This window comes from Polyodon spathula, chromosome 6, assembly GCF_017654505.1.
Source record: "Polyodon spathula isolate WHYD16114869_AA chromosome 6, ASM1765450v1, whole genome shotgun sequence".
NCBI lineage: Eukaryota > Metazoa > Chordata > Actinopteri > Acipenseriformes > Polyodontidae > Polyodon > Polyodon spathula.
Genome location: NC_054539.1, coordinates 52,959,796 through 52,972,993, shown reverse-complemented (window position 1 = coordinate 52,972,993; position 13,198 = coordinate 52,959,796). Strand labels below are relative to the sequence as shown.

Here is a 13,198-nt window from a genome sequence, read left to right as displayed (position 1 = left end):
ATATCTTTGTAAAATATCTCTCTGTCTACATCTTTCTCTGTCGCAGGGTGAGACAAATGTTTTGAAGCTGAAAAACTTGCGGCCACAAGACTTTGCCAACTACACGTGCCAGGTGTCTGTGCGGAACGTGTGCAGCATCCCGGACAAGTCCATCACTTTCCAGCTCACCAACGCCACCTGTAAACTTACATCTTTATTATTATTATTATTATTATTATTATTATTATTATTATTATTATTATTGTTGTTGTTGTTGTTGTTGTTGTTGTTGTTGTTGTTAAACAGCCAGCTATGCCGAAATTGTCATATTTTACGTCTGGTTTCACGAACAGCGATTAGCACTAATCTTGGACTAACTAATGTTATTTTAGGTAAGGTAATCCAAGACTGATGCTAATCAGGGGCTGTGAAACTAACGTTAGTGTTTGAATGTCTGCTGTGGCACTGGATATTTTAATATTTACAGGTGGTTGCTGATATTGAATGATTGGTGATGACGGTTTCAGAGTAAAAACCATTTGTATTTCAGGAAATAAAATGGTCCGTTGTCTTTCTTGCAAGAACACTTGAGTATTGTATATACTGTACACTGTTTCAGTTTGTCATTAGTCTTATCTGCAACCTGAGATTTGCAGGAAAGGTAATGACAACAAGTCAAAAATATTTAAATTCCATGAAATGCAAGGCAATTTCCTGGCAACTTTTTCTGGCAACTTATGGCGCTAATTGTTGTTCCAGTTTTCAAGATCAAGACCCCAATGGGTCTTTGTTCCACCTGTACCCTAATTTACACAACTGAACCAATCAAACCTCCTTAAGGTTCTTAATCAGTTCATTATTTAATGATACCTATAAAACCTTGAAGACTCCGGACCTCCAGAACCACCGCTAGTGTACAGCATTAATACAATATTGTCAATATGACTAGCAGCTCAGATACTGGCAAAGTAAACAACTAAGTTCAGTTTTCTTGGTTAAATGGCATAGGAAATATCCTACAAATATCCTTCAATACCCTACAATGTGTCTATAATTACACAGTAATCACACTGCAATTGCACATGTGGTTATATAGTCATTGTATTGCTAATACACAACCTTGTGGAAAAACTATAAAAATAACAAAATACTTAATTTTGTAACTCATCATGTTTTGTGTTGTCAGATATGATTAATTACTGTGTTGTTACAGTGTAAATGAAGAGACTGATGATGTAATAGTGTTACCAAATATTGTACAGTTTTACACATTACAATGGCAAAGAGTTTGAGCCTGAGTAGCCATCGAGTTTCTTCCGTCCTCATAGTTTTTGTTGATTGCCTGAATTTGGCAGAAATATTTAAGACTGTTTGTGCTGTTCTGCCAAGGTCAATGAATTGCTGTTTGTGTTCGGAAAGGCAGCTGTGTGCAGGAATGCTTGAGAACTGAGCATTGTGGCTGTGAGGGACTGAGTGATTGATCTTTTGCAGGGCAGTAATACTGGCATGTCTGCCATTCATTGTTTTGCTGTGATGTTTGTATACACAAGGGTACAGTTTCAAAGCTGTGCCTTCAAGCCAACTCTGCTAGGAAGATGTAACTCGTCTGAACGAATGCCAGGAAACGCCATCTTCTAAAAAAGCAGAACTATTATGATGTTTTATTTTTTTAGTGTAGTGTATTTTCAATATTTTCATATTAACTTTTGTTTTCTCAAACACTGTTCTCCCTGAATGTAAATGTTGATTTTCCCTTTTACTCGAACCCTTTCTTTTACTGAAAACTGTTATTAACACTATTATTACTATTACTATCATTCTTCTTCTTCTTCTTCTTCTTCTTCTTCTTCTTCTTCTTCTTCTTCTTCTTCTTCTTAGTGCTAGTAGTAATAATAGTAACAGTTGAAGGAAAGTGCCCATTAACTTTAACAACTAATTTACAAGCGGCAACACAATAGACATGGAGGGGTGGGAGAGACAGTTCTGTCGCCAGATTATAAAAACACAGAAACTCAAACACTCAGACCTGAAGGGTCTCTTTAACAAGCCGTTGGATGAAGCACTCCCTGTACACCACCAATTAATGGGCTGTAATTATATGAGAAGAGATGGAGCCAATTAATAACACACCTGCCGACGAGGCGCTTAAACTGTAATGATGGCCAGGGAGATGAACGGCTGTAAAAAATGATCAAAACAAAGATGTTTTCAAACGTTAAATCCTATCATTCCTACTCCGCTCTGTAGGAACAATTCAATAATTGATCTTTTAATATCTGGGATGATTAGTTCTCTCAATAATAATATTTAAATTGACGTGTTTCAAAGCTCGAGGATTTACTATGAACACACATTCGCGCACAGACACAAGGAATGGTTAATGGCCTCAGTCTCGTTGCTTGTAGCAGTTGACTCGCTTGCAGCTTGCTTCCTCGTCTTGGGACCATTCCAGGCAGAGTCCTGTCTTGATTCTGTTTTTAGGCAAAGTCCCAGAGTTGCAGCTTTGCTTAGCAGAGTGACAGCACCTTGTTTAGCATTCAATGTGGAGTGCAAAATGTTCAATTTCTCTTTGATTTTTATAGTCTTTTTTACTCTGCTGAGTAGCTCTTTCATGAGGTCATTTGTGTATCTTGCCTCTTTAAACTCCCAGTCCTTTGATGTTTATGTCCTCCTTGTGTCAAAACGATTGTTGTTGCACGTGTGAATTATCTATACATAATTCAACTGTCTGCTCAGTCTAATCCAGTTCAGACACCAGTCCTCTAATTAGTAGGTCATATAGTTCAGTCTGTCTGCAAGCCAGAGGCCCCTTTCAAGACAAGAAAGTTTGCCCTTTTTCTCAAGTCACAGTTTCATTAATGAATCCAGTTACATTTCTAATACACGTTCATGTATTATCATATTCAGGGAATATGTCCTACAACTCTACTCCACTCCACTCCACTCCACCCTGAGGACACCATTACAACATGACTGCAGCTCACAGTGTCAGATCAGACTTACTGGTCTTACGGGGCATGAGTCATTTAAATGTACAGTATATAACTTAGTTGGTCTTACTGGTTATTTAAATGTTGCCATTTTACTTTTGCAATGGGCCATTTTACCCTATGGGGTGAGCCTCTGTTTTACAGAGGCTCTGAAACCTTTCAACCAGACTGTAGCACCATTCTCCAGTGGGATTCTGGGAAGGACAGCAGGGACTCATTAGCGGCTGCCCATTTGAAAAACCCATAAAGAAAATCAAGTGCATAGATAATCAGATAGCAGAATTCAGGTACAATAAATGCAACTTGAACGAGCCCTGTCCTTTAAGAGAAAACAAACAAGAGGAAAGGTCTTGATCATTAAACCACCCCCTTTCCAGAGTAACAGGCAATGTTGTATGATACTGTCATTTCAAATTTTGTCCCCTGTTGGTGACAAGAGATGAAGTTAAAAGCTGTAAAACCATGAATGCAGATGACCCTTGCATAGTGTTTAAGATGCTCGCTTGTACCCTGTTCCCCTGTCTCCTCTTAGATACCAGCCACAGCAGTCATTTGAGAAGCCATAGGCAAAGCTGTGCCTCTGGAGTATTCAATCAACATGACAAACCATTAAACTGCAATAGATATTGGCACAGAATACTGATTACATTATTAAACAGGTATGAAATAGAAGATTATTATGATGTATCTTGTATAAATGGTCAATTTAATGTAAATTTATTTTTTTGTTGTTTAAAAGAATCATGACCAATCTTGTGAAAAGGAATACTCTCAGCTATGTGCTGCTCAAAAGCAAACTGTTTTGGTTCTGGAAGAGCATGAAAGAAACCTCTGAGCCTCTAGCTGCTGTTAGGATTGTTTTTTGCTGCAGGCAACACAAGATAAATAATAATGTTCAATTCGATATGTAGTTAGACATTCCACACTCCTGGGCAAGGGCAGCCTCTTAATCAAACAGATCAGAGTAAGAGATGTGTGATTTTCTTGGAGGAAAGATTTATGATCCATTCCGCTATATAATCCCAGTAGGTTCAAATGGTAATGTGTACAGGCATACAGTACCTGTACACCCTCTACGTGGCCCTACATTGCCCTGAACACTGGCGTCAAGTTCGAGAGGCGGCTACAGGTTCCAGCTGACTGTATTACGTATAAGAGATCCAAGAGGACACTTCGTCACTATACCGATCTCACAATGACATGGGCATGTTGTTACAGAAAATAATAGAAAGCAAGCACTGGCTGATTGCAGTATAATATATTGGGACAGTGCTGTGTAGAAGCAGCACAGCCTCTGCTGAACTGTAAATGTATTGATTGAATTCAAGAAAACAACTCTTGCCTTGGTCAGATTGTAAATGTTTTCCACGGTAAATTGACACAGACATTTTTCAGTTTACTTTCTGGAATTCAGGTTGTCAAGAAGATAATGCAAATACAGTAATTGCAGCCTGACAAAAGAGCTATAGATGTAAAAAATACCAAAGCACTTACACTTTAATGCTTGTATGCTGCCCTTGTCGTTTTCTCAGTCAGTAAATATTAAATGTTTTGAAAGTGCTGTTTTGCAGCTCTGGGTTATGGGCTAAATGACACATCTTTCCATTTGAATTAGTGAAACAAAGACCTGCAGCCAGCTTTGATAATGCAATCCAGATAAGTGTCTAATCTCATTGCAGAGGCGCACCCAGTTTCAGTCTATCCAGTTCTTTAATTCAGTACATGCAGGTAACTTCAGGCTCCAGCTACTCCAAAACAATCGGATAACAACAGATTAAAAGTGAAGACCGCTGGCACACTGACAGCCTCGCAATCACAAAGCTGACTTTTTCAGGGGACTCATGTTTTTCAGGGGACTCATGTCATTCCTGTCTGCACAAATCATGTTACTGTCCTTCCAGATTATTCAATAGGTAAACCCATTTTTAATAAAACTATAAACCTGTTAAGAAACACAGATTTCATTAGTTATATGCAAATACAGGAAATTGAAGCAGGGATTCATTTTGTACTCTTTTTTAATTTTATATATTGAATTGCCAATAGCATATTCTGTGAAAAGGATCTGAACGTGCTTTACCTGTACTCAATATACAGTATGCCAAAACATGTTGCTTTTTATTCTTGGAAACCTGAATAAATCTAGACATTTTTACAAAGGCTTCAAACACTCACCACATAGCTTTCACAATTTCCATGTTACTGAAACTTGATAAGGAAGGATAGCCACTGACAAACCGATTGTAGAGGTGCCTAGAACCAGAATATGTTGCTTAAAACACCTATAACTTGAGTATAACAGGACCAGAAGACACATTTTGAAATTAAGTAGAAATAGAATTAAAACCACCCCACTAATTACGCCACTGCCCTGGCGCATCCTCACAGTGTTTTCATGATCAGATGGAGTCACGGGAGGTAAACAAGTTCACCTGATGCATCTGAGAGATTTTAGACTTAATACAGTGGAGCTAGATAAATTAGTACTAAAGAGTCATTCCGTTAATTGTCTAGTACTTCAGGTCCTGGGAATTTGAGCTTACCTTTAAATCTAATCTGAATGCAATCGGAAACTGTCTAACAGGGTAACTTAGCATGCATTACTCTGTACTGTGTGATAGACGGAACTACCCAGGAAACAATTTATCGTTATCGGAATGTTATTCATTACTTACCAGAACGTTCCCAAGTAACATTACGAGAACCTTACTATGGAAAGTTCTCTATTTGTTCCCAGAACGTTACTTCCTAATGTTATTTAATAACCTTCTGAGAACATTTTGTACAGGGCTGGTTCTAGGAATTTTGGGTCACCCCCCCGCCCCCAGTTAAATCCCCAAGCTCAGGGTCCATGGGTCCAGGATGGCTAGCGCCGGCCCTGCTTCTGTTAACACTGAGTTTGTGCAAATTAAAGAATCAACAACTTTGTATTATCATAAGAAATGTTTATTCTTTATTTTATTCATTTAATTTAAATTTTATTTTAATTATTCAGCCCTCCTCTTCATCTCTGTCCACTTCTTGTGCCCTTTACCTTGACTTGCGCAGCTTTTCCTAAATTTCAAGTTTAATGGTAGTCACTTACGTTGTTTGGCAATAAAAATACACACTAGTTCTCAATGTACATGTCAACTTGATAGAGAGCAGCTTGTTCCTATTCAATCACATGTCTAAATATAATTACAATTTATGTTGGACATGCTTAATAATGCATTCTGTATCTTTGAAAAATGAATATGGGTCATATAAATATTATGTTTTAATGTAACTGAGTAAAAGGTCTACAAAAAGATAGAAAACTAAATGAAAAAATAAAGTATACATAATTTATGCAAAACAATTATACACCTACCTCACGCAAGGCAATATTTCCAAAACTAAAGAAAAAATCTATCTATCTATCTATCTATCTATCTATCTATCTATCTATCTATATATATATATATATATATATATATATATATATATATATATATATATATATATATATATAAAATCCTAGTTCCTGATTCTCAAGTACATAATACTATTTGTTTATAGACATTCAATCATTAAAACCTATATGGTGACAACACATTTTAATCTTAACATTACCGCAGGTTATGAGCTAATTAGCACTTTCATAGTCAACATTTTCAGAATGTATGTGCATAAACAAAAAGGTGAATCAATTATCTTACCAAAAATATATGGTTATGTATGTGTAATTTATAAGATCATAGATGTTATCAACATTTGAACACACCCCACCTGCAACCTGATATATTTTACTCAGTTACCTAAATGGTCTCAGAAGGAAAACGATCGAGGTGTCATGTCTGCATACCTGACTTTGTTTCTCATGATGTGGTGCCATTTTCAGAGTCTCCCCTATTTTCAGCTAAAGCTCTGTTCTGGACACCTTGTGGTTTTATGTGAATTGGTATAATTTTGACTTATGAAGTGTCTTGTCACTAAACATCACAAAAAACAATAAATATGCTCATGAAATGCACTACTGTCATGCTTCACATTGGTGAGACTTCGCAACCATTTCGAAAGATTTTATTTTTTGTTTATTATCTTTACTACAATTTAGTATGAAGCAATAAAAAATCCTTAAATTACCACAATTAAGACATTACCAGTCTCCTTACATAGGTTACAACAGCTGGAGGACACTGTGCCAAGGGCACCATTGGTAAAATCAGTTTCACTACAACTTGGTTTACACCACCCAGAGAGAGGTTTTTACCATCAGATCTAGAATCATTGGCATACCTTTAAATAAAGAAATTACAAAACAATTGCTTACTTATTATCACTTTGTTGATGTAGAGGTCTTCGAACCTCAGCTTTCTGTTTTTGCCCTTCATGCATGACATAAGTTTTTTGGTAAATAGCTTGCACATAATTTTCCTCACTGTGCCTCCCGGGTCAGTCCCTGAGGAATAGATACAGGACCTGAGGAATAATCCATGTTAAATTGATGTTTAATGCCAAATTATATATATATATATATATATATATATATATATATATATATATATATATATATATATATATATATATTATTTCAAAGTTGATTTCAACTATGTACAAATCTTATTTACCGCTACATTTTATTTAAATAAGCTACTTCATTCCAAAAAATTAATCGTTATCCCCACTTAATATAAGTTTAGTCCCAACAGTGAAACCTTCATAACACTTTTTTTTCTGAAGTCAGCATCTTCATTCAGATGGGTGCACATGTCTTCCATCTCTTCTATGGTCTGCCAGGGTCAAGGAAGCATGTCATCAATGTCTTCCACACTGCTGTCAAGGGCAGAAACCAACCTCTGTAATAGGACCAAGCCTTCCTGCTGGTTCTCAAGAATGCTGTCACGCTTCAGGAGGACACTCCTCTGAAAATCTATTAAAATAGACATTTATAGAACTCAGGTGATGGTAATTCATAGATGCAATACATTAAAGTTCAGCAATGATGCACTTTCTTTTTGCAGATGCCTTATTGCATCTGTTGATTTAACCAAAACAACTGGAAAACAAGACTTTTAAAGCAAGGACCATTTCATAAACTGAAAGATCATACAACAATCACATGAGCTATTAGACTGGGGTTTACAAAATCAATAGAATTGCTAGAAACAACTATTTAAATCTCTGGTTCCAAACAAAAATACAAATGTATTGCTTCAGAAAACAGCAGCTAAAAGCTGGAGCATTTGTAAATGAAATGAAGTTGGAGCTTTACAGAAACATATTATAGAAATTGAGTAAAGCAATAAATTACCCCAAAAACACAGAACGACAAACATCTTACAATACATTGGATAAAATAACAGATAATAAAATAAAAACGTACTGCGATGAGAGAATGGTATGGGTCTTCCCCTGCAACTTGAACTTGACCTTGTAGGGGTCCTATCATCCCATCTGCAATCTGATTTGCGAAGTGATCCTGACCCTTCATCTGATCTGCGAAGTGATCCTGACCCAGATTGAAAGTTTAGACTGTCTGCTTGTTATTGAATAAGCAATCATGATTCAAAGCTGAGGCAAGCCTTGCGCCGTTAAGTTTAAAAAACTATTAGATGTGTTGCCATAGCCCTTTCGCGGACGCCAATTCAAGCTGTCACCGCGGCCATTTTTTCTGATGCGGTGTTTTGAGATCAATATATTATGGCATGAAACAAGCAAAATAAAAAGTAAATAACATATGGTATGTTTTCTTCAATTACTATATTTTACTTAAATGTATTTTTTCGAATCCGAATTATTTATTTATTTATTTATTTATTTTACCGGTTTCAAAATGCTTGTGATGGTGATATTTTCTGTATGGTCATTCTTAAGGGTTGTATACGGGCACTAATTTGGTGGATTGAAAGCTTCGGTGTTTCAGTGAGTCGGCCATATTTGTTCGTTTCTTCCAGTTTTTCCAGGAGCGCACCGTGAAAGGTTAATGGTCTAATTAAACTTTGACTGTTTTATGCAACCTTCTTAATTGCGTGTCATATCTTTAGACTTAACATTAGACTAAGCCAAAGACTAATTTTTATGCATCCGGCCCCTGGTCTACAATGGTTTGAAAGAAGGCGTACTGACTTGACAATTCATGTATAGCATTGTACTGCTGACAGAATGTGTACAGTGTTATTAATATTATGTTCTGCAGATCAAGTATGTATCTTTATGAATGTTTCAGAGGGAAAAAAACACTTATCTAAAACTTAATCTGTATGAATACCACACAACCTTACCTTAATGCCAGTTGTAATCCGCAGAAACTGGAAATTGATATACAGTAGTCGTGCTGGGTTATTGTGTTCTTCTGGGGGTCATGACTTCTAAAGGGTGCGAAAGACGGTTAGCTGGCCGGGTGGGCTGACTTAAAATGATAAATGTGGGGGTCTGTAGCTGGCAGGGGCAGTGCAGTGAAATTGCTAAGTGAACTGTGAATACAACTGACTGAAAACCTCAGCAAGAAAGCCTGTTGGTGATAGAGTGCTGTCAGATGTATTATTTTGGAGTAGACTACGGGCAGCAGTATTGGAATAATAAACCAAGTTACCTCTTTTCCTGAGTTCGCTGTGATGGTAAAATCCAACTGTTGTGACGTGTGACTTTCTGGCCGATCCAACAAAATACACCACATTTATAAAGCGCACACAGTTTGCTGGTGGTGTTGGTGGTGTTATAAATATGCATTATCTGAAAAATATCACCTTTCATCCACATCCAAGGATAGTTTTTAGTAATGTTGCAGGAACGTTATAAGAACATAATCTGCTAACTTTTTTTTTCAAGGTCACGTTTCAAATCTTCATCATTCAACTCTTTAATTAGTTGCAAGTAAACATTATAATGACAGTGAAACAATTTCATTGAATATGAAATTAATGAATATACTAATAACGTTGGCCGAAGGTTTGCAGAATGTTCTGTAATAACCTGACCAAAAGAGAACCTACAAGGAACGTTATGGTTACGTTACCTGTCTGCTGGCTATTTGCAGGGACATGGAACAGCCTATTGGGTTGCATTACACTGATATCAGGCCCTCAGCTATATAAATATTACCAGCTTGCATGAAAGGTTTTTAATTTGTGAAGTCTGGTTTTCATCTTATCCATGTGGATGGATGTTTCTATTAGTAGCAGTACCAGCAATTATTATCTTTCTGCTTATGGTTGCTTTGAAATTGCACAGTCCGGTTTTTAAAGAAGTCTCTGCACATGATTAATGAAACAGGTCATCTTTCACATTGCACTCCTTTTTACAGAGCTCATGCCTCTCAATCCATAAGCAATGAACTACATCTATACATTCAAATCTGAGGAATATCGAGATTATTGAGACTTTTCAATGAATTCCCCCCAGGCAGTAGATCTGAGTCTGTGATGTTGTTTGCTCTGAGCTTGAAGGCTTAGAACAAGTTGGAGGCATTCCCCACTCATTTCTTTGGTATTGATGTCTGTGAGACAAATTGAGTAAAACACAGTAAAACCGAATGAATGTATAATTGATTTAAGAGCAGCATTTAATTTTCCCGATCCTATTTGTATTAAAATTCACTCAGAAAATAAACTCAGCAGCATTACTGAGGTTGTGTTCTGAGTGTATAGAAACTAACCTTACCTTGCTGTGTCTTATTTCTGCAATGTGCAACCTTGTTTGTGTGCTTCCAATGTAGCACTTCCTGATGCTGCTACTTTGAAATCATTGTACTCAATACATACTGTAACTCGGCAGAGGTTTGCTAAAGATTAAGGGTATTTAAAGTAATTAAAAAAAAATAATGTACTTCTACTTAGAAATTCAACAATATGTGAATATTCACATATTCTCAAGCCTTTAACCCTTCCTTAGCAGCAAGGGGTGCAAATGCATCCCAGTGTGTTTAACAGTAACATCTCAAAACTCTTTGAATATCCCAGGATGTCTTTACATGTGATTTATTTTTATTTTGATACCAAGAATGTCGTTGCCCGACTTGATAAATGGGAGTAATCCTTCTTCAAAGTACACATGGAAAATCACGTATCCTGTACAGTACCCTGCTTATTATTGTACCTCTTAGAGTGTTTTATTTTAAAAAAATATGATTTTATTCCTCAAGTTGAAAAAAAGACATTTTTCATATACTTACAATACTACCACTAATGCTCCTGTTTCAGAATCGATGTCCAAGAGAGGATTTTGAAACTTTGATAGCAGTGCTAGTTCTGTTTTTTTCAACTGAAGCTTACTTTTTACTATGCACAATATGACTTCATATTGAAGCACAAGTATGTGTTGAAAAAAAAAAATCAGAATCTGTGAAATCTGCAAGGCGTGTAGGAGGTATCCAGGTGATATCCAGTGGCATATATGTTGTAAGCCAATGGGCAGCACTGCTGATTGTGTGTAACCTCTACTAGTCTGTCTGTATCATCCATTAACTACCTGATGGCAAAAATAACAAATATAAGTAAGCATGTTTTCTTTCTCTTATTTGGAACAGATGCAATAATGCGCATCCTGTATTTATTTGTAATAGCCCTTTTTCATTAAAAACACAGGCACGGTACAGCCCCTAATAGCTGCGGAGTGTGCCAAGAGTGCTGGGCTACAATAACAGAGCAGAGAAGATAAGGGTAGTCAGACTGGTGCTGTGATTAGGATCTCACAGACTGGCAGCAGGTGATAGCTTAGGTTGAAGAAGTGTTGTGTAGTGCCATTAAGGATCCTGACCCTTGTCAGGTAGATAAGGTTAAAAGCTCTAAAACCATGAATGCAGATGATCCTGGCTCTTTTGCATAGTGGTTAAGACACTGGCTTGTGGTGTTCTTTACAAAGCCCAAGACACTGAGTAGAACAGGAACTTTAATCTTTGCTGTATGCTGTGCTGTAGCAGTTTCTTTATTTTTTCACCAGGATAACATCACTGATGCTTTCATCTAAAGAAAGAAAAAGAGACAGAAACCGAATACAAGCTGCCACAAAGACACACATACAAACATAGAAGCATAGAAACACTCCATACAGAACATACACATGTAAATACATTGGTTACAAGTCAATTAAAAACAGTAATGTAAATATAATTATGTGTGACTGACATTTCCTCTTCAATTAATGAAGTAAACATGAATTCTAGATCATTCTAGTAATATTTTCTCATTTATGATTAATTAATGTTATTATTAGTGTTAAGTTATTGTTTGCTTCTTTTCTAAGGAATTGTAACATGTTTTACATAGAATATGCATATTTTCTAATCTTCTCATGTGACAGAATTCGTAGGGTGTGAGTATTGCCCTGCCTGTTACTTGTTCAGGCAAGAGGGCGGCACATCATTATTAGGGCTTATTATCAAATAGAAATAGGTAAAATTATTTGTACTTTTTATAGTGCTAATTATGTTTTGCTTGACTACATTGAACATTGAACATTTAGAATGAGTTTGAAAGCTAATTGTGTGGATCAAAGTAGAGGGGTGTCTCTGGGAATGGTGGCATAGCCAGCGATCATACAGCTCTACTCATTACAGGAGGCCACAAACACAGAAAGACCAGTCACTGTGATTGCAGCCCTGCTGTTCTCTGCCTCCTCACTTTAACTACAATTGACAGTTTAATAGAGCCGGGTTAATAATCAGCTAGTTCGTTATATTACCTCCCCCGTCCTCTGTACAAACACACAGCTTGGAATGAGGAAACAATGACCGGTATACTGCATGAATCCTGTGTCCAGCGCTTCTCCCTAATCATTCTGCTCTCCCTAATCCATCACACTCTGTCAGCCCAGTACACTGACCTTGCCTTGCTTAATATGGGAGCTCTCTCTCTCTCTCTCTCTCTCTCTCTCTCTCTCTCTCTCTCTCTCTCTCTCTTTCTATCTACATCACAATCTCTATTTTTCCATCTCTTCTCTTCACTGTTTTTCTGTCTTCTTCCCTCTGCCGTTTTACCTGAATCTCTTTAGCCCACCTTGTTATTTCTTTATACTAATTTTCAAGTATAAAGAGTGTTATTGTAGCTCTTCCTAAACTCATTGTCAACCTGTCTTCTCTGTCCCTCACCTCCCCCATCTGTCTTGCTCTCCCCCTCTCTCTCACACTCAAATTTGAATTCCATCCAGCTCCATTGCAGTAATAAATAGGTTTTCTCTCCAAAGTGGGTTCCCTGAAATTCATATGCATTAGAGCAATGCGCATTAGGAGCATTAAAACCGATTTTATAACTTTTACTGTTCAGATTTGC

The 13,198-nt window shown here is 36.9% G+C and overlaps 1 protein-coding gene across 2 annotated transcripts in view; it reads left to right on the top strand.

Moving 5' to 3' along the window:
• Window positions 1-13,198, top strand: part of LOC121317324 (MAM domain-containing glycosylphosphatidylinositol anchor protein 1-like) — a 168,795-nt gene that overhangs the window by 64,129 nt on the left and 91,468 nt on the right. For both annotated transcript variants that reach the window (XM_041253139.1, XM_041253138.1), the window contains exon 6: window positions 47-179. In XM_041253139.1, the coding sequence (XP_041109073.1) occupies window positions 47-179 (133 nt within the window). The remainder of the gene's footprint in view (window positions 1-46; window positions 180-13,198) is intronic.